The 19,834-nt window shown below is 43.5% G+C and overlaps 2 protein-coding genes across 4 annotated transcripts; one reads left to right on the forward strand and one right to left on the reverse strand.

The window, feature by feature from the left end:
- Positions 1 to 1,548: 1,548 nt before the first annotated feature.
- On the reverse strand, positions 1,549 to 5,178 carry LOC311003407 (uncharacterized protein). Of its 3 annotated transcripts, XR_014596269.1 has the most exons (4): positions 5,031 to 5,170; positions 4,441 to 4,583; positions 2,276 to 3,028; positions 1,549 to 2,082 (listed from the first exon to the last, which is right to left on the reverse strand). XR_014596269.1 is itself a non-coding variant. In XM_083995163.1 (3 exons), the coding sequence occupies exons 1-3, from the start codon at positions 5,054 to 5,056 to the stop codon at positions 2,701 to 2,703; spliced, it is 429 nt and encodes a 142-aa protein (XP_083851289.1). In that variant the 5' UTR covers positions 5,057 to 5,178; the 3' UTR covers positions 1,549 to 2,700. The 3 variants fall into 3 exon arrangements, 2 of the variants coding, with proteins under 2 accessions (XP_083851289.1, XP_083851288.1); XM_083995163.1 differs by having other exon boundaries at positions 1,549 to 3,028; positions 4,441 to 4,515; positions 5,031 to 5,178; XM_083995162.1 differs by having other exon boundaries at positions 1,549 to 3,028.
- A 1,619-nt stretch (positions 5,179 to 6,797) lies between these two features.
- lnx2a (ligand of numb-protein X 2a) lies at positions 6,798 to 19,658 on the forward strand. Its single transcript, XM_083995100.1, has 11 exons — positions 6,798 to 6,935; positions 9,496 to 10,058; positions 13,311 to 13,549; positions 13,656 to 13,793; positions 14,562 to 14,761; positions 15,520 to 15,933; positions 16,040 to 16,213; positions 16,914 to 17,091; positions 17,198 to 17,423; positions 17,986 to 18,144; positions 18,975 to 19,658. Exons 2-11 carry the CDS (start codon positions 9,652 to 9,654, stop codon positions 19,108 to 19,110), a joined length of 2,271 nt encoding a protein of 756 aa, XP_083851226.1. The 5' UTR covers positions 6,798 to 6,935; positions 9,496 to 9,651; the 3' UTR covers positions 19,111 to 19,658.
- The last annotated feature ends 176 nt before the right edge of the window (positions 19,659 to 19,834 follow it).

Consider the following 19,834-nt stretch of genomic DNA (forward strand, 5'->3'; position numbering starts at 1 on the left):
GCACTTTCAATGGTGTTTATATTTGATCATTGTTTCAAAGAGGAAGGAAACAGTTAACCGAAGCTATTCCCCCACTACAGTGAAGAGGGACAACGTGATTTATGAACCATAAGGCGCGTTAAACGCATTTTAGCCGGACTTTACAGACACACAACTTTGGCGTAATGGCTTAAGCGAGGAGGAGTAAATGCATCTTAACTTTGCTATTATAGATATACGGGTTTAATCGTGGCCGCACAGAGACTGACAGTTGCCACGCTTTTAAAACATGTGGAGCAATAAAAGAGTGGAGCCTTAAACACATGGACCAGAGCCAAATGTGGGGAGGCCTTGCGTAAAGGTTCATGTTTTCCAAAGGTACACCTGAACCATGACAAACCATACTAATATTATATCATGTAGCATTGGGTTTAGTCATAGGATTATTAATCTACTCACTGGAGGAGTTGAGCACAGGAGTGTCAGCAGGGAAATAGTTGATTTCTCCTTTGACAAACAGAACCCTTTCTGATAGCTGGTGTACACATGTCAAAGAAGTTGGACGCCTGATAAAACGTGCTTACCCGGTGGCGACAGCAGCATGGCTTATGTAAACATTGTGACTAGTAAATAATAGTAATGACATTATAATTTAAAATCAAACCTCATGGTGACACAGTTTTAAGCCAAACCACCAGTCACGTGAGAGAGGAAGGACATGAAGAGAAGTGTCAGCAGTTCTTAGGTTCAGGGCTTTTACAACTCTTTGGTTGTTTGTTTATTCAAGTTACTATGGAAAACCAGTGGTAAAACATAAGAATGCAACGTCAATTACCTAAATGTACATTTGATGACAACTATATTATGCATAAATATAAATGTAGGCTGAACAGCAAACACATTAAAATTGTCTTCAAAATTGGTACTTCTAACACTTTTAACTATTTAAACCTTTATTTTAACTCGTTGGTTTCCCTCATTTACAGGGATGACGAGTTTTATCATTTTTGATATTGATCTAATGTTAATATTGTATAATAAAGAGTGAAAAAAGCTGTTACACAATTACACAACTATTTAATCTAATTTCTTCTTTTGGTTTTCATTGTTCTTTGTGTTATTTGTGCACTTTGTTGTGTTTGCTCACTCTTATTTTGCTTTCTACCACTCTGGCTGTAAATTATATAATCAGGCACTACACACAGTGAATAAAAAAAAAAAAACTTGAGCTGAACTTACAGGCTGCAGATCAATAAATGACCTGCGGTGGCACTGAAGACTTCTCCTCCTCTGTGGTAGATCGCTGGGGGGAGGCAGAGTTGGCCGGACCTGCAGAGCTCCCTCACCTCACTTCTGGCAGCTAAACAACCTGGCATAATACAGTGTTGAATTAAATAGTAATCTAATTAGTATGCTACTACATATGACAACAACAATAACTCTTCTCTGCCCAAACGTTAATTGGTACTGATAAGTCTGTTTATTGCAGCACCACAATGGACTGAATTGTCTGTATTATCTAAAAATGAACATACAGTATATCCAATACTGAGTGAGAAAACAGTTACATTATGACAATGACAATACCTGTCATACTAAAGATACTGTGAATCCAAAATGGCTTGTAATTAACGTAAGATCCAAATGTCAACTCCAACCTGACTTAGGTTTCTCAATACTAACAGATAAAGTTATCTTGTGTTAATTTGTTTTTATAACGTAAACATATGACTATAAGGAATAACTCACCTTGTGTCATTCTTGCTCTCACTGGGCAAACGTAAGGACTCTGTCACTGACCTCTTTTCAAAACAGGTTCCCCTCTACCTGACTTTGTAAATACTTGATTTACAAACATAACAGAAATACACAGTATAAAAGCAAAATACAGATTTTAATGAATGTGTCGATACTGTCAAACTGTTTATTTAAGTTTTGTGCTCTGTTTGAGATGAAATATAAAGGATATCCTGTCGCTTCTAACTTAACCAAGTAAATGAAGCTCAACACACATCACAGTCTTTGTCTTTTTTTAAGGTAATATCAGTTGTTTCAACTGCTCTTCAGTAGTTTTTATCTAAGTCCCCAATTTCGAGTTGTGACCTGCACATTCACCACACTATGAGATGATAACAGAACGTTACCAGACGGAGTTGTTTTAGAGGTAAATTCAGAGACTGCTTGCCGAAAAACTGCCCCGACAGGCAGCGGTTTTGCATGAATTTACCTTGAAAACAACTCAGTCTGGTAGTGTTTCGTTATTATCTCATAGCGTGGTGAATGTGCAGGTTACAACTTGTCCACCAGAGCGTTTTGGAGTTGTTTGATTGTGTATTTGGTGAGTTTGATGGGGGAAACCAAGAAATACCATAAGCCTCCATAGTGTAGCTCTGAGCAGCTCGCGGCTCTGCTCCGCCGTTCCAATTTGCCAAAATGTTGAACTATCCCTTCAAGGGACTCAATTAAACCTATGATATGGTTCTGACATTAGAAACATTAATCAAGTAACATGTAAATCATTCACCGACTTTCCTGGGGGAAAAAAAGGTTGAGACTGTTTTATAGGCAGAAATAAAAAGTAAAATCAGTGTCTTCTCTGGCTTCTTCAAGGTGAGCAGTGCTCAAGCTGCCCTGTGAGATGTGCTGGAGCGTCCACCTCTGTGCTCCCTAGAAACAATTGGCAGTGTTCCTCCTTTAAACAGAAGTACTCACATTAGTGAGTCATTGTCTTTTCTGTCCATCGTCCGCATGTCTCCTGTCTCTGTCTCTGTGTCTGGATTTCCTCTCTTTGTCTCTGTCCTCTTTCTTGTCTTTTTTATTCCAGCTGTCTCTGTGATGATTCTTATGATCTGTGTGATCTCCATTGCTCCTTCGATCTCTGGGAGGCGACCTGCTGCGTTCGTGGCTCCTGTCCCTGGTCTCACTGTTCAGGTGCCCTCTTGTGGTCGAGTGCGCGGCTCTGGGCTCACTGGGGGGCCGCTGGAGCCGGGTGGAGCGCAGGGTGTTGAGGAGGAAGCGCTTGTTGGTGCTCCGGAGGGGACACTTCATCCTGACAGAGAAGTGAACAAAGTTTAAAACTCTGAGGGACATTTCTAACATGAGGGACACGACAGATTGTTGGATTCTCTATATCAAGAAGAACCATGGGATGTAATTCAGGACACTTGGGTCATGACCCCTGCATTTTGTTGAAAGAATCTGGGGGCCATATAGCAACCTACAGTCAGTTACATTATGGATATATCATGTAGTGAATCCATTTCATACATTAGTTATATTTTGACTACTTTAAGACCATGAAAAAGATAAACAATTGAGTTGGTCAGTGCAATTTTGTTAAAGCAAGCTACTAAATACTACAACATTGCTCTACATTTTCAAGGATCTCTGGAAGACCCACATTTTCTGAAAGCACCTCTTAATTTTCTACTCCCTAACCTGCCTAATTTTTTTCAAAACTAGACAAGAAACTTTGTAGTAGCTGAATACGCTGACTTTTTATGACTGTGTTGGTCAGTCTGTGTGCTTGACAACCCCTTTTTCCAAGGAGAAAAATTATTTAAAGGAATAGTTCACCAAAAAATGAAATTCATTCCTCAAAGTGCATCTGGAGACCCGGGTTGGGGGTTCGTAGTCCAACAAAATCCTTATGTGAGAGTCAATAGCGCCCGACACAGAAAGGTCCATAAAACTACACAAAAACCTTGTAATATTCCTCCAAACTGCTCGTCAGCTGCAACATCCCGTGAACGTGAGAGTGCACCCCAGGTAAATTCAATACAGGACTGTTTAGGCTGTAAAAATGTACTAAATGACGTTGTTTCGAGTAAACTCTTGACTATATCCCTTCAGGACACCTGGATTGCAGTGGACAAGCAGTATGGAGTTTGTGTAGTTTTATGGACCTTTCTTGGTCGGGCGCTATAGACTCTCATATAAGGATTTCGTTGGACTACGAACGCCCCTCCCAGGTCTCCAGATGCACTTTGAGGAATAAAAAACTACTCCGGAGTATTCATCAGTATGAGGGTGAGTCAATAATGACTGAATTTCATTTTTTGGTGAACTATTCCTTTCAGTGAGATAAACAGACTGCAAATTGTATCTTATTAGATAATACAGATGTTGCTAAAGCTTCCCTTTTGGGACATTGTTTTGTTTTGCATACGTATCACGTATCACATTAAGCCTATGTTATGCAATACTAAGAATGTCACAAAATGTTTAAAAATGCAATAATATTGCATTATGAGTTACGTATCATGATAATACCGTGCAGTGCTATAACAGACTCAAGTCAAACTGTGCACAGACCAAATTAGGCTGTAGTAGGCTACACTCAACAAACAAATATTCCCCTTCTGCAATTACAGCTAAAATGATAAGTAACAGTTAAATATCCACAGATGACACATGTGTTCAGGCTGATACAGATGGCATCATGTCAGACACACTGCTCACCATCCCGCAGGGCCCATGGTCTCTGCTCTCACCCGAGCCCTGTCAGTCTCCCTGAGGAGCTCCTCCACCGCACGCCTGGATGGACACACAGAGAAAAACATCATGGGATGGGGAGAAGCTGAGGACAAAGATGGCACAGAGTCCTGAAGGGGGGGGGGGGGGGGGGGGGGGGGGGGGGGGGGGCAAAGGGGGAGGGGATGGGGGTTTGGATTTAATTAAGTGAGAGAAAACAGTGATGCAGAGGGCTGAGGAGAAAATGAATCATTAGTGAAAGGCAGTGTCCTGGTGTGACCCGAGCTGCTGAATCAGCAGAGTCTCATCAGAAGAGACGCAACTGATTTAGCCGACCTTTAACCACACAGCACCGGCGGCAGCTATAATGGTGTCTATTATCGAGGCAGGGTTTCCTTACAACCACAACACACTCACACTTGTCTTACTGTGCAATAAACACAACAGCTGTCGGCTAAAAATATCCTTTTCCCACTCGAGGGGATGGGTGTTATGGGTTTAGTAGAAAACCAGCCACTAGTGTGAACAAAATGCAGCAGGACGAAAAAAACGAGATAAACAACAAAATGGCGACGTACTTTTCCAGCTCGTTGTCTTCTGCCATCGCGTCGCAAACAACTACACCTTGAAACCTAAACTTTATTCTTGCTATGCAATTAATTCAGCGAAAAATCGATGATTGCAGGTTAATTAACGTAACCTCCTTTTTGTTTACCTCTCTGTTGGGTCCTTCCACCGAGGACCCCGTGGTATGGGGTGTCCATGGCGATGCCTGGTTGTTTCCCCCGGCAACCATTTAACTTGAAACTAGTTGGCAAAAATCAATTAAATGAACTTAAACGGCACAAAAGCAGGTTAGTTTATTTATATATATACTAAATACAAGAAATAAGAAACAGCAGTGGAAGTAGTATTTAGTTAAATAAAAGTAGTATAATCAAGTTAGGGGTTGGGGTTAGTAGGTCCAGCAACATGGGCTTAACAACAAATTATTTAAAATAACCCATTATACAGTAAGGATTCATCATTGATGGTGATAATTGGTGGAGATATATTAGATTGACAAACTTTATTTATAATATTACTTGGGCAGTTTAATCTGAATTGTTGTGTTGTGGAAGCAGTCAATTTACTACTTTCCACAGGAAGAAGTTCAACTATGGCAAAGCTACCAGCACTACTGATAAAATTAGAATTAGAATAGGCTTATCTAGCTGTATATGATATGAAACTCTTGAAGTCAGACACACCCTACTTGTTAACGGTTCCCACCATAACCCAGACCAAAATGCTTATAGCTATTTAATGGGAAGTGCAGGCAATATCTTTGTTTTTGTAGCCGAGGCCTATACAGTAGCTTGATATTACCATGTTATGGTGATTCTACCACAGGCTCAGGAGGTTTATCCTTGAAGATAGTGTTTCTTTGTGTGACCAAGCAACTCTCAATTTTGGGTCCTACACACGTAGGCCTACTAGCCTACACACATTTCAAGTGTATGTCGTAGGGCAATAATCATGGGGGATTATAAAAGCTACTTAGGCTACCTCATGATTTGTTAAATGTCAAATCATGAGGTAGCCTAAGTAGGCTATAGCTCTTATAATCCCCCATGGATCCCCTAGCCGTGCTCTGGAGCACCGCTATTCTTCCTGGGGTCCACATTTAAAACCAGTACATTTAATATACATTTACAATCACAGCATGAAAAAGACAAGACATGTAAACAAAAACTTAGATTAAATCTGTACAATCGCATTGTCATCTACATCAAAGAATGTATGTAAGATACTCCAATGCACAGTGGCTATAAAATAAAATGCAAATCAAAATGACAATAACAAGAAAACCTACGACTTTACATAGGCTAAACCCCCTTTATGTGTATGTATTTGTGTGTGTGCATGTACGTATGTGTGCGTATGTTATTCTACAGATATGAAATTCCAACATATTTTTTTATTTGCTTTTTGAATGTTAGTTTCTGTGTGAATGTAGTTATTGGCAGTGGTAAAGAGTTCCATGCTTTCACTCATCTGTATTGTATTGTGTGCTTCAAAAAGCCTATTATATTGGCCTACTATAAATTGTTGCTGTCAAATGTAAACTAATTAATCTTGACATAGAAACAAGATTAAAACAAAACAAAACAAAACAAAACAAACAATAGGCTAATCTACAACATTACATTTCTGTGGGAAATAGACAACTTAGTCTAAAACAGTGAGTAGTGATATTTTTTTGAGCAGGCTGTTTGGCAGCCTCTCCTGATTCTTGCTGTGGATTGACGGCCGCAGACCCCGCCCCTCCCCGCTGACGGACAGCAGTGGGCGGGGCCGGCGGCGCCAAAGGCACGGGGGCGTTTTCGTGCGGGTTTGCGGATCGGTCCGTTGCGGTGAATGCGTGATTGAGGTCCCGCAGCTAATAATCGTCCCCCCTTTTTGGGGCCGGAGTGCGCGGCGCGGAGGAGCAGCGAGAATAGGTAATGATACCCTACATCTCTCTATATTATCCACAGCCAGTATGAACGGTGTCAGTGTGTGGCTGGCTTTGCATTGATATTGCCATTGTCGCTTCATCTGTCCTAGCTTTTCCGCCTGTGGAGGGGTGGGATGGAGTCAGACAGATGGGAGCAATGATTTAAAAAAAAAATGCTCTTGTCTAATCAAACGTGTTCAACGCTTACGGGTTGCTTATAGATCATGACACTGCAGTTGGTGCGATGCCAAAGCAAATTAGGACTATGACAACTGAAAAAATGATTGCAAATCTCAATGAAATTAGTGTGTGTTTTTGTTGTTATCATTACATGTCTGTCTGACTATTGTGGGGGGGAAAGGCAGCCTATTGCAACAGACCTCGCAGAAAACAGCAGCTGGCCTGTTCTTCCAAGTGGCTAACAGCCTTTCTGGATTTTTTTTTTTTTTTTTAAGATAAGAGACGATGAGGTGGGGTTTTATGAAAATGTAGGCTAAGCCGACAGGACCTGAGATTTTAAGTCTGTGGCCTAAAACATCATCTCATCTTATTTGAAAATGTCATTCCTGCATGTGAGGTAGTCCATGGCTTGTCCTGACTCCTGTGTTGTAAGATTAGATTGTCATCTCTGAAAAATGAAAAATGAGCAGAGACAGGTGCAGGGCCAAGACTGTTATTTATTAATATAGAAAGCAGTGCAATGACAATAACAGCATGGCCTTGGACTCTCACACACACACGTACATACACACAGCACACATACACACTGAGATTAAAAGAAAGATATTTCACAAGCATTTGCCAGTCTTCATATGAGTAGTGTAAAGGAATCTGTTGCTACTGAGTCCGGATACGATTAAAATAGATTTAAGTGCTTTTCATGGACGGGGCTCTAAACTGCTGCCACAGTGAAAACCTGAAGACTTTACTTATTGATAAAGTCTATTTACAGCATCTGGTCGCCTACCTAAAAAGCCTTTGTGCATGATGTATGTGTGTGTGTTTGGTTTTGCTTGTGTAGACTTATGCTTGCATGTCTACAAGTCTGTGTGTGAGTGTGTGTGTGTGTGTGTGTGTGTGTGTGTGCGTGTGTGTGATGTGGTGATGTCACAGCTTTGTTATAGGAACAGAGAAGCCTTGTGTCCTCATGATTAATTCATGTCCAGCTGCGGGATAGAGACAGAAGCAGCCAGTCACACACAGACAGGAGCACGTACTTAAAGGAGGCTGAAATAAGTAACTACCGGTCCGGTAGCCAAGGAGACAGGAGAGACAGGTTGTCTGTGTCACGGGGGAAATGGGCAGAAACGGAGACGAGACGGAAAAAAAGCAGCGAAAAAAGGAACCGAGGAGGCTCTCATCATCATCATCATCATCACCATCATCATCATCATCATCATCATCATCATCATCATCATCATCATCATCGTCGTCTGTGCTGTCTGACAGGCGTTCAGGCTGCACCAGGGAGGAGCAGAGCGTCCTGCTGAGAGAAGTGCATCTGTTGTGTGGCTCCTCTGCATCCTTCTCCGGCTACACGCTGAATGTCAAGCCCCGCTGAACAGCACAGGCTCCAGGTCGTCATGGAGACAGGAGCAGACCCTCGCTGGAACAGAGGCAGGTAGTCACTGTGGCTTGGCTTGGCCCGGCCCCGCTGTGTGTGTGCTGAGGCACGCCCTCTGCTGTCCGCCGATAGCAGCATCAGGCCCACGGTGGGGAGGGAGAGAGGGGGGGGGCTTCGGCTGCTAATAGAGGGAGCTGAAGGTCTGAATGGCTTTGGATGTGAAACGCTGTGGAAATGATCAGTGCACACACCGAGTGCGTTCGCTCTGGGGACCGCTCTGCTCGGTGGAGTGCTATATATTTCAAGACTTTGCTTTAGGCATGTTCTCGTTCTGTTGCAGAGGAGACTGAGTGCATCTACTGTACCGTACGTGGCCTGAACCAAAAATAATTGTGAAGTTCGCTGAGGGGGATGTTTAAAGAGTTTCTACTATTTTCTTGCCTTGTTTGCTTTTTTTTCCATCGTTCTTGCTCTTCACTGCCTTTCTCCTCTCTCTCATCTTTTGTCCTGTCTTTGTTTTATACTTCCTTTAGATTTCCACACCACATTAATCTTTTTCACTCCCCTTCCTGTCTCTATCTGTACTTTCTTGCTCCGTCTCTCTGCTCCTTTCTTACTCTTTCTGGGACTATTTTCCCTCTCCGTTGCTTTCCCAATCCCACTTCCTCTGATCTGTGTCCTCTCTCTGCCTCAATCCCAGATAATTCCCTCTCTGTGGAATTGGAAGATTGCAGCAGGCGAGAGCAAAAGAGAGATTATACTGTCAGATTAGTGGACAGGAGCAGCAATACATAATCTCAGCACACTCACTGACACATGCGTGCGCACACATATACACACACATACACGCCGGCACCGCTCACGAGCTCATGCGAACACGTGGGCTCACGTGCACAAAGCATTTGCCCCACGAATAAATGCACGGGCACATAATCAGACACTTGTTGTTTTTTTTCTGAAACAGCTGTTTAACCCTCTGTCTTTGCCCTCTGACCTGCAGGGTGATGTGCCATCAGCCACTGGGGGGCATCTGTCCTCGCCGCAGCCTGTGCATCCTCTGAAGCTTATGGGATAGGAGTGACCGTGCCCCTTCCCAAACGCTGCAGCCCCACTGGAGTCATTTGTGCCAAAGCTGAGTTGCGTCGAAGCAGCAGAGATGGGCAGCCCGGGCTGCGAGGTGGGTCTCGCCGTGCCGGTGGTGGAGCCGGCGCTGGAGGCTCTGTGCCCCGAGTGCGGCCAGATCCACCGCACCTGGGAGAACCACCTTTACAACTACCGCCTGGAGGTGGACGACGACCTGGTGTGCCACATCTGCCTGCAGCCGCTGGTGCAGCCGCTCGACACGCCGTGCGGACACACCTTCTGCGCCCGCTGCCTGCGTAGCTTCCTCCAGGAGAGGGACTTCTGCCCTCTGGACAGGACGCGGCTGCAGCTCCAGGCCTGCCGCAGGTCCAGCATACTGGTTCACAAGCTGCTGGACAAGCTGTCCGTGTCCTGCCCCTTGACGCCCGTCTGCTCCCTCAGCATGCCACGATGTGACCTGGAGGCACACCTCAAACACCGGTAATGAAGCTCACATTCAGATATAATAGACGGACACTCACTCACGCACGTACAGCAACAAACACTACACATGCATGACGGACAAGTTCTCCTAAGCTTTATACTGGTAATGTAGTTTTATTGTACTTGTGTTAGAGTTGTACAGATGATTATCAAACTGGCACAAATGAGCAGATTCCAGGTTTCCAGGAGTGAATCTGTGCTGGTTCACGCTTTTCTCTTGGGTTGTGATAGTTTTGCGTTGTGAATGGTTGGTTGTACTTGAAGAGATCGCTTTCAGCTCTGAATTGCAACAGCAATTTTCTTCAGTTTGCTGACAATTTATTCACTAAACGATAATAGAGGGTAATCAATCAATAATGAAAGTCTAGTTGTCTTTATAACTTTAAAGCCGAACCATCCCTCGTGATTGGCTTAAAACATTTGGAGAAATCAGTGGATCAATTAAACTTTCCAACCATCTTTAGCCTTAAAGATCGCCCCCACACACACACACACACACACTGTCCACACACATTGGCTTTTGGCCCATTTGGACCAGGTGCTGTGAGACCCTGAGGGGATTATTGGGCTGTAGGTCATGTGACGGGGGATTAGTGGTTCCCTACCACAGTCATGGGTTTGCAGACCAGGAGCTCCATGTTCTCACTCTGCAAACATGTTGAGCAACTTCAACACCAGAGACCTTTTCAACCATTTCTTCTGTGAGACAGCCAAGGGCAACCCTGGCCTGTGGTGAGTGGAATATAGTGGGACGGGCGGTTGGCGTGACTTAGGACGACAGAATGGCATTTTCCTCTGAATGATGTCCCTCTGTCTTTTCTTTTGTCTGCTTTTCAAATTACTCTCTCTCTAGCTCTCGCTTTTTTTTTTTTGCTTTCTCTGATGTTGTATAGAAACAGAAGGCATTTGTGTGTGTGTGTGTGTGTATTTGTCTATGCATCAGCATCACCAAAGGGAAAACCACAAAAGGATGTTGTTGCCAACCCATGAATGGAGGTAGTGTACGTTCAGCAGAATATCTAAGTAAATGTAGCTGTGCTTGGAGAATTTACAATACAACAACATATAGATGTTTTACTTTTGTTTGCTGAGATGTTTAAGTCAAAACATACTTAAAAGGTGTAAAATCGTAGCTTAAGTTGAGGAGATCGAGGTTATATATTGATTGAGGAGTAGACATCTCCTGAGATTGCGTGTGTTGCTAAGGAACGATCCGATGCGGTGTTTTGATATTAACTTATTGACTTGTTATCCCTTCACTGCCAAACACCTCCGTTAAGTCGAGGAGATTTGCCTTAACAAGCTCACACTAACAAGCTAGAGCTAACCAGCTGGTTAAAGCCTTTCTGAGTCAGCCGTTTTTAAGAGAAAGCTCGGCAGGCGAGAGAGAGTTACTTCATAAAAATGACAGTCTGTGGTCATGAGTGAGAGTTATAGGTGAAAGTAATGTAGGAGAGACGGGGCAGCAGTGTGTCTTTGTCTTACAGCAACATCTCTCTAACATTAGCAAACATATTCTAGTAGTCAAACCAGAACAAGTGAGGATGTAGCAGCAAAACACCTACAAGTGTTTTAATATCTGAAAATTCAACGTATGAATTAAACAATATAGGCCTATTCATCTTTCAGAAACGGCATAGTTGCACTTAAATTGTATCCAAGCCTGAAAAACAAGAAAACACAGCATTTCCTTGAACCCTTAAATAGCATCACCACCAGTATTTGATCGCTGCAGCCCGTTTAAACCTCTCTGCAAACAGTCTGCACGTCAGTCACATCAGCAGATGGATGCATCTCGGGGAAGTTCAGAGCACCACGCATCATGTCGTGTTGGGAGGACGAGGGAAGATGGTGCAAGAAAGCGACAAACAAGGAGGTCACTGTGAGGACTAACGTGACATTCTTCAGTAAAGATTAGACCTCGGTCCCACGTGGGCTGCGCTGGTGGTTCTCCCGCCCCGCAGACTTATGTCTAACATAGTAACAGGAGCCTACAGTCTGTTGTCGCCGTCTGGGGCCGCGGCTGCCAGTCAACGTTGTTTATGGTGAAGATTAGAGACATTAGATTAAAAGACAGGCCGCAGTGGTCAAGGTGGGCTGGTTGATCTTGTTACTGGTGGTGTGTATGTGTAAAAGGCTGAAGTACTCTCACTGTTCCTGAAGCAAAGTACATGAACTAAACCTTTATATGAGCTTAAACCAATCAAGTGTTAAGTAAGAGAAGATAATACATAATAGATAAGTTAAGTCAAAGGTAGGTGGAAGAGAATGGATTAATAAATCCTAACAATTACAATCAGGCCGACTTAACAACTACTTGTTGAGTGTTCACTGATTTATATTGCAAGAGCAAAGAATCATGGGAAGTTGTCTGTTTTCTATTTTTCCTGGGATGTAGGCTACTGTAGGTTTGGAAGAACAAAAGCTTTTAAATTATTCAACCGGCCTCTTACAGTAAATACTCCAGAGTCAATTAACAGTGAGACCACATTGACCTCTTGAGTCTGTCTGTGTGTATTTTTAATTGTTCTTTAGTTAAGAGTATCTATTTGTGGGACAGGGCCGATCTCAGCCGCCTCCATCTGATTAATACATCAATGGAAAGAACACTTGAACTTCTTGGAACGACTTATATGTCATTATCTAATTTATTTATGTAATTGGTCAAACAACGATGCTCAGTGTTTCAAATGTGATTTCTGTCTGTGCACTCACTCTTTCGTTGTATGGTTTAAATATCTTGTGATTTTGACCTGTTGGTTGGTCAAACTGCTAACTATGGGAGGTTGATGGACATTTTACTTTCAGTTTTTTTTTTTTTTTATTAGGTTCAGGCAACAAAACGTAACATTATATTTTATGTTTGAGGGAAAACAATGGTTTTCTGCAACTAATACAGTACACACAAAAAATGTGCACATAATATTCATGCCCTCTTCATATAGTCCATCATATACTTAATCTTTAGCACAACATCTGGTACTTTCTCTCCAATCAGCATCAGATCAATGTGCATGAACTATAACTCAGTTGGGACCTTTCCTATGAAAATTGCTTTTCCCCTTTGCCCCTTGAATCCGTCCCAGCTGCTCGGGGCCGGTCACTCTCACCTTCTTTAAGGAGGGGACAAACAAAGAGAGAAGTTCCCTCATGGGACTGGTCGCGTCACATTAAATTAACTGATGCTGAACCTGATTTTCTTTACACGTCAGATGGACTAACAAACTGACGCCTGTTGCTTGGTGAAAGGTGTCCCGGGACGCAGTGTCAGCAGACCAACGTGGACGGTCCGAGATGCGAGAGCGGGGACGAGCGAGCGATGGTGACCAGCCCCCCCAGGTCGCCCCCGCAGACCGTCCTGAGGGACCACACGCCCTCTCCGCCCACAGGACCACCGAATACCACCACCAGTAGTAGCAACGGACCCGTGTGGACGGATGACGCCGGCCTCGACAACCCCGCCTTTGAGGAGAGCACAGAGGAAGACAGTGAGCCAATCCACTGCTAGATCCACAAAAAATTAAAAGGATAAAGTTCAGATTGATTAGAAGCAGCATTAACGTGGAAACTCTCTTAATCTCTCCGTGGCTCCAGGTGTGGTCGGGTTGGAGTGCGTGGTCCCCAGGGTGAAGCGGCCCCTCAGTAACCCCTGCATCCACCTCCTTCGCTCCGTCAGCTCCACCTCCTCTGGCTGGGACTGCCCAGAGTCCCCGCCCCTTTCTGCAGAAGAGGGTATGACATCACTTCCTCTGTATCCTCCGTAACAGCCTCCCAAAGGGTCAAAGGGCATTTCCACTCGTAATCAATGTTTACCTCAGATATGAGGTCACCTATGGTCAGTTCATTTCATACCATCCATACTCCCAACTGCAGCGTGTGGACGTTTATATTCGTTCTTGTTCAAGAATCTATCGTTTTTTCAATGTTCATTAATGGGCTCTGGACTAATTTTTAAATTGTTGTAAGTAACGTCCTTTTGACCATCGTTTAAATCTTTAAATCTGCTTTACAATTAAATTAAATCAAAATTTGGAGATACCGCAGCTTCAGCTTCCGCATTGTCCCTTTCCGGGTCAGAGAACAAACGCCTCAGAGTCCCAGAGTATCTTTGCCTCTATTGTTGTGTTCTCTGGCGGTACGTCCGAATTTTGATTTAATTTAATTGTAAAGCGAATTTTAAAATTTAAATGATCAAAAATGATAGATTCTTGAACAAAAACGAATATAAACGTCCACACGCTGCAGTTGGGAGTATGGATGGTATGAAATGAACTGATCATAGGTGACCTGATATCTGAGGCAAACATTGATTACGACTGGAAATGCCCTTTAAATGCTAGAAAATATGAGATATGAAATATTTGCAGTTCGTCCTCCTTGTGCGCGTAAGAGCTGTAATCTTAGACAACAGGATAATCAGGTGCAGGGAACATTGTGATTAAGATGTGGAAATGAAAGCCTGAGATGCAGCAGTGTAATGTGATTTGTTGCGTCCATCAGGCTGCGTGAAGTTGCCCTCCCTTCCTGAAGGAGAGATAACTGCCATAGAGGTCCACCGGGCCAACCCGTACGTCGAGCTGGGCATCAGCATCGTCGGGGGAAACGAGACGCCGCTCATCAACATTGTGATTCAGGAGGTGTACAGAGACGGGGTCATTGCACGAGATGGGAGGCTGCTGGCTGGAGATCAGATACTACAGGTGAGAGATGTCAGTGTTTATAAGGAAAGGAGACATTAAAAGGTGATTGTAGGTCAGTGTTTTGTTTATGGTGGCACCAAGTAGCCAAAAAAAAAAAAAAATCAGTTAAAGGGATAGTTCAACATGAGGAATGAGCAAATTGGCCCATTGCCATAATCCCTATAGTCATAGCAGTAGGTTCGTTACCTTTAATTGTCGGTGCAAGCTGTTTTTAGAACGGCGGAGCAGAGCCGCGAGTTGCTCAGAGCTATGCTACGGAGGCTAATGGGATTTCTTGGTTTCCCTCATCAAACTCATCAAATACACAATCCAACAACTCCAAAACGCTCTGGTGGACAAGTTGTGACCTGCACATTCACCACGCTATGAGATAATAACAGAACGTTACCAGACAGACCAGAGTTGTTTTAGAGGTAAATTCATGCAAAACCGCTGACACGCGTTGCCTTCAGGGACAATTTTTCAGCAAGCATTTGCCTCCAAATCAACTCTGTCTGGTAACGACTTGTCCACCAGAGCGTTTTGGGAGTTGTTGGATTGTGTATTTGATGAGTTTGATGAGGGAAACCAAGAAATCCCATTAGCCTCCGTAGCGTAGCTCTGAGCAGCTCATGGCTCTGCTCCGCCGTTCTAAAAATAGCTTGCACCGACAATTAAAGGTAACAAACCTACTGCTATGACTATAGGGATTATGGCAATGGGCTAATTTGCTAAAATATTGAACTATCCCTTTAATCTCGGTTTCACTCTCTCCAAAGGTGAACAACGTGGACATCAGTAACGTGCCCCACAGTTTCGCTCGTTCGACGCTGGCTCGTCCCTGCACCACGCTGCAGCTGACTGTGCTCAGGGAGCGTCGCTGTGCCTCCCGGGCTCCTCCCTCCTCTTCCTCCTCCACCCCGGCCGTTCCCCACGCCCCCTGCTCCACTCCCGAGGGGACGCCGTCCAGCCCTGCCACGCTGAGAATCACCCTACACAAGAGGGACTCGACGGAGCAGCTGGGCATTAAGCTGGTACGACGGACGGACGAGTCGGGAGTGTTTGTGTTGGACCTGTTGGACGGAGGCCTGGCGGCGAAGGACGGCAGACTGCGGAGCAACGACCGCGTTCTGGCCGTTAACGACCAGGACCTACGTCACGGTACCCCAGAGCAGGCTGCACAGATTATACAGGTTCATTTATCCTAGATTTATTTAGAAAAATATTGAAATTTCAGTGAAATGAATTTACTTGAGATTCGATTTAAAACCACCGGCTCTGCTGACTCTGACTCTTTAGGCCAGTGGAGAGCGAGTCCACCTGCTCATTGGCCGACCCAGCAAACCAACTCCACCCCCACCACCCAAATCGAGCTCCACCAGAGACCTCTACTGCCTTGATCACTTCCTGCCTAACCACAGCTCTACTCCGAGTCCTGTGCCCCTACACCTGTCCCGCACCAGCACCCACAGAGTGAGGAGAACACTTATATTTTATTATTTACACATACAGCTCTGGGAAAAAATAAGAGACCACTTGCGCAAATGTTTCTTAAAAGCATCTCTACATGTATGACAGTCATTATTTTCTTTTCTTTTTTAAATACCAACACACAAACACAACTCATTCTACTTAATGAGACACCGATGAGGTCATCACCTGAACCACATCTGGTTTTATAGGAAGATTATAAAAACCACTGCTGGGATTAAACATTGACATTATCCCACAAAAACTGATTTATAAACTCTTACTTAAAATATTCTTGCTGTGTTTAGGAATAAATGTGAACATGTTTTCTTTGCATTATTATTATTCAAGGTCTGAAAAGACTTGTTATTTTTTGTTATTTAGATGAGTTTAGTCATTTTCAGCCAATAAAAGCTCTAAATGACAATATTTTTATTTCAGTTTTAGGAGAAATGTTGTCGGTAGTTGATAGAATAAAACAAAAAAAATTACTCAAACACATACCTATAAATAGTAAAACCAGAGAAACTGATCATTTTGGGAGTGGTCTCGTAATTTTTTCCAGAGCTGTATATTTCTATTATTTGGAATGTTTTCCCATCTTTTAGCTGTTTAAACAACAGGAAAATTGAGTGAGATGCACAAAGAGTTAGAAGACTCACCTGCATGTCTGTGTTTTACCTCTGACTCATCATTTTCACAGGACCTTTCCCAGTGTGTGTCCTGTAAGGAGAAGCACATCACTGTGAAGAAGGAACCACTTGAGTCTCTGGGTATGACTGTTGCGGGCGGGAGGGGCAGTAAGAGCGGGGAGCTGCCAATCTTTGTGACCAGCGTCCAACCACACGGCTGCTTGTCGAGAGATGGACGAATCAAACGAGGTGAGCGAAATACGCACCGGAACTATTTTGCGTGTTGCTTAAAGTCAAAGTCACTTTACATTATACGCAGTTCATCAATAGCAGGTGCATCCTGTTGCTCCTCTAGGTGACGTTCTGCTAAGTATCAATGGGCAGGACTTGACCTACCTGAGCCACGGTGAGGCCGTGGGCACGTTGAAGGCCAGCGCCGCCTCGCCCTCGGTCCAGCTGCGAGTGCTGGAGGTCAGCATGGTGGAGGAACACGACCACGACGAGCTGCTGCCTCACACTCATGACAGCGACTTCGATGCCAACTGGTCGCCCTCGTGGGTCATGTGGCTGGGCCTGCCCAGGTAACATACAGAAGAGATCATAAATATATAGTATATAGACTTCACTGGATCAATGTTGTTCTGCCTTTTTCTTCTTAGGACTTGACAATGTGAACTGAAACATATAGGATGTTAAATTGCCACACTGTCACATTGTATTGTTTTTGATTTGTTTGTCATAATTGAATATGGGATGTTTAATTTGTTGCTTAGATGTCATTAGTTCTTACAGCTATTGCCAGTCCATTTGTATGGGGTTCTGACCACTAATAGAAAATTGCAATATGAGTGAATTGAGATCATTTGGAGGCTTGTAATGGCAGTAATCCAATTGTCAAACAATTATAAAACCGGAAAAATAGTGAAATGATGCACAGACTACAAGTTTCTACAATTGGCAAGATTTAAATTTGATCAAAGCTATTAAGAATATTGATTTCATCTGGCAAGAACAACAGACATCAACAGCAACAATAACAGATTATATAACAGCACTGGACAATTTCTAATACTTTTTGTACATTTTAGAATTTACAATCTACATTTTTTAAGATAAGTTGACTCTGATTGTCTTTCCTTGTAGTTACCTGCACAGTAGTCATGAGATCGTGCTGCGGAGGAGTCATCCCGGCAGCTGGGGCTTCAGTATCGTCGGGGGATACGAGGAGACCCACGGCAACCAGGCTTTCTTCATCAAGACCATAGTCCTTGGCACACCTGCGTACTACGATGGCCGCCTCAAGTGAGTGATCAGTCGCTCCCATACGTTACTGACTGTGGGGTGAGAGGTGTGAACATATTTAAGTACTACTAAGATAATTTAAATTCAGGAATTTTCCAAACACCTTTGAGGAAACAGCTGCACAATATTTATCATCGTTCAGGACAGAAGACCTATTTGATTGAGCATTTTAAAACACACATCTAAGTCCATGGGCAAACTTGTGTAATATTTTCATATTTTAGCTATTGTCATTGTTTGACCCTATGATTACCGGTATACACATATGAAATGATTTTGAGTCAGAAAACTTTGAGATGTAAACACTTACTCTGTCGTCCAAAAGAAGAAGAAGTAGGAAAAATTCCATTAAAAACAAAACAAACCACAAGTTAATGTCCTTATATAAGTGTTGCCAAAGCCTGATATTATTTACTTCCTCTTTTGCCATACAGCTCAATGTTTGGCCAAATTCACTAATATCATATATCATCACCTTATTATCATACATCACCATTGTATCACATTTCAGATGCTGGAACTAGGTCATTTTGGTATCTTTGCGTAAAAAAAGCTATATTAAACATTTGTTGAAATTGTTAAAGATACATTTTGTGTTGATCAGCTCCAGTTGGTTTTGTTCATGGAAACTGTTGATTATGAGGAATATTTACATTTCTCCAGCATCATCCTTTAACTGTATTGTTTCCTAATATTCCCATCATCTCAAATTAACAGCTTTCATACGATGCTCTTGTCTTTACTGCAGAGCTGTTTGAATGGCACACATAGCTGCAGCTGTCACTTCCTATTTATATTCCATACTGACTTGTCTCTTGGTGTCGTCCTAGGTGTGGGGATATGATCGTGGCGGTCAACGGCCTGTCGACAGCAGGAATGAGCCACTCTGCTCTGGTGCCCATGCTGAAGGAGCAGCGCAGCCGGGTGGCGCTGACTGTGGTCTCCTGGCCCGGCAGCCTGGTATAGCTAGGCCAGATCATAAGCAGGCTGCGCACCACGCCGAGTCCACCCCTGAATGTTCTATATTGAGAACGACCTTGGCCAAAGTGAACTGGTACACGCTACTGTACATCGCTCCATACCGGGCTTAATCCAGGACCAAAAGCATTCAGAACTGTAGTAGACCCAGCAGGACTACGCTTGTCCTGACCAGGTGGGAACTGATCCAGATCGTGCCACGTCCCTCGACAGACTGCACTCACAAACACACTGCTGTGTTCATATGGTCATGTTGTCTTCACTCCCGCAGGGGAGAATGGTACTGCAACTGTTAACAGGCGATCTGTGCTGTATTCATCTCACCAGGCAGTTGTAGAATCCAGGGCTGTATTCAGGTGGATGCAACGTTGTGGGTAGAGATAGAATATTAAAAAGAAGAAAAAATAAAAAAAAAACAACGAAAGTAGCCTGTGATCCTGCGTCATCTAGGATAATGACCTATAATCACTTTAATCAAGATGTTCTGCAACACCAGCGCTGTATCCAGCTGAATAAGCCTCAGGCCTTATTAGAAACCTGCCGCACCCTGGGGGCTCAACTACCCTTAGGCCTCATCACCATGAAAACCAGCTGTCCCATCAGCTGGAGTTTTATACATGTGTGAATGTGTGTTCTGTTTGTTTAATAAACATTTCCTTTAAAGGATTAATTGCTCCACGTCGTTCTTTTGCAGTGCAAAGTGACTGTTAGA

Source organism: Trachurus trachurus (genome assembly GCF_905171665.1).
Source record: "Trachurus trachurus genome assembly, chromosome: 20".
Taxonomy (NCBI): Eukaryota; Metazoa; Chordata; class Actinopteri; order Carangiformes; family Carangidae; genus Trachurus; species Trachurus trachurus.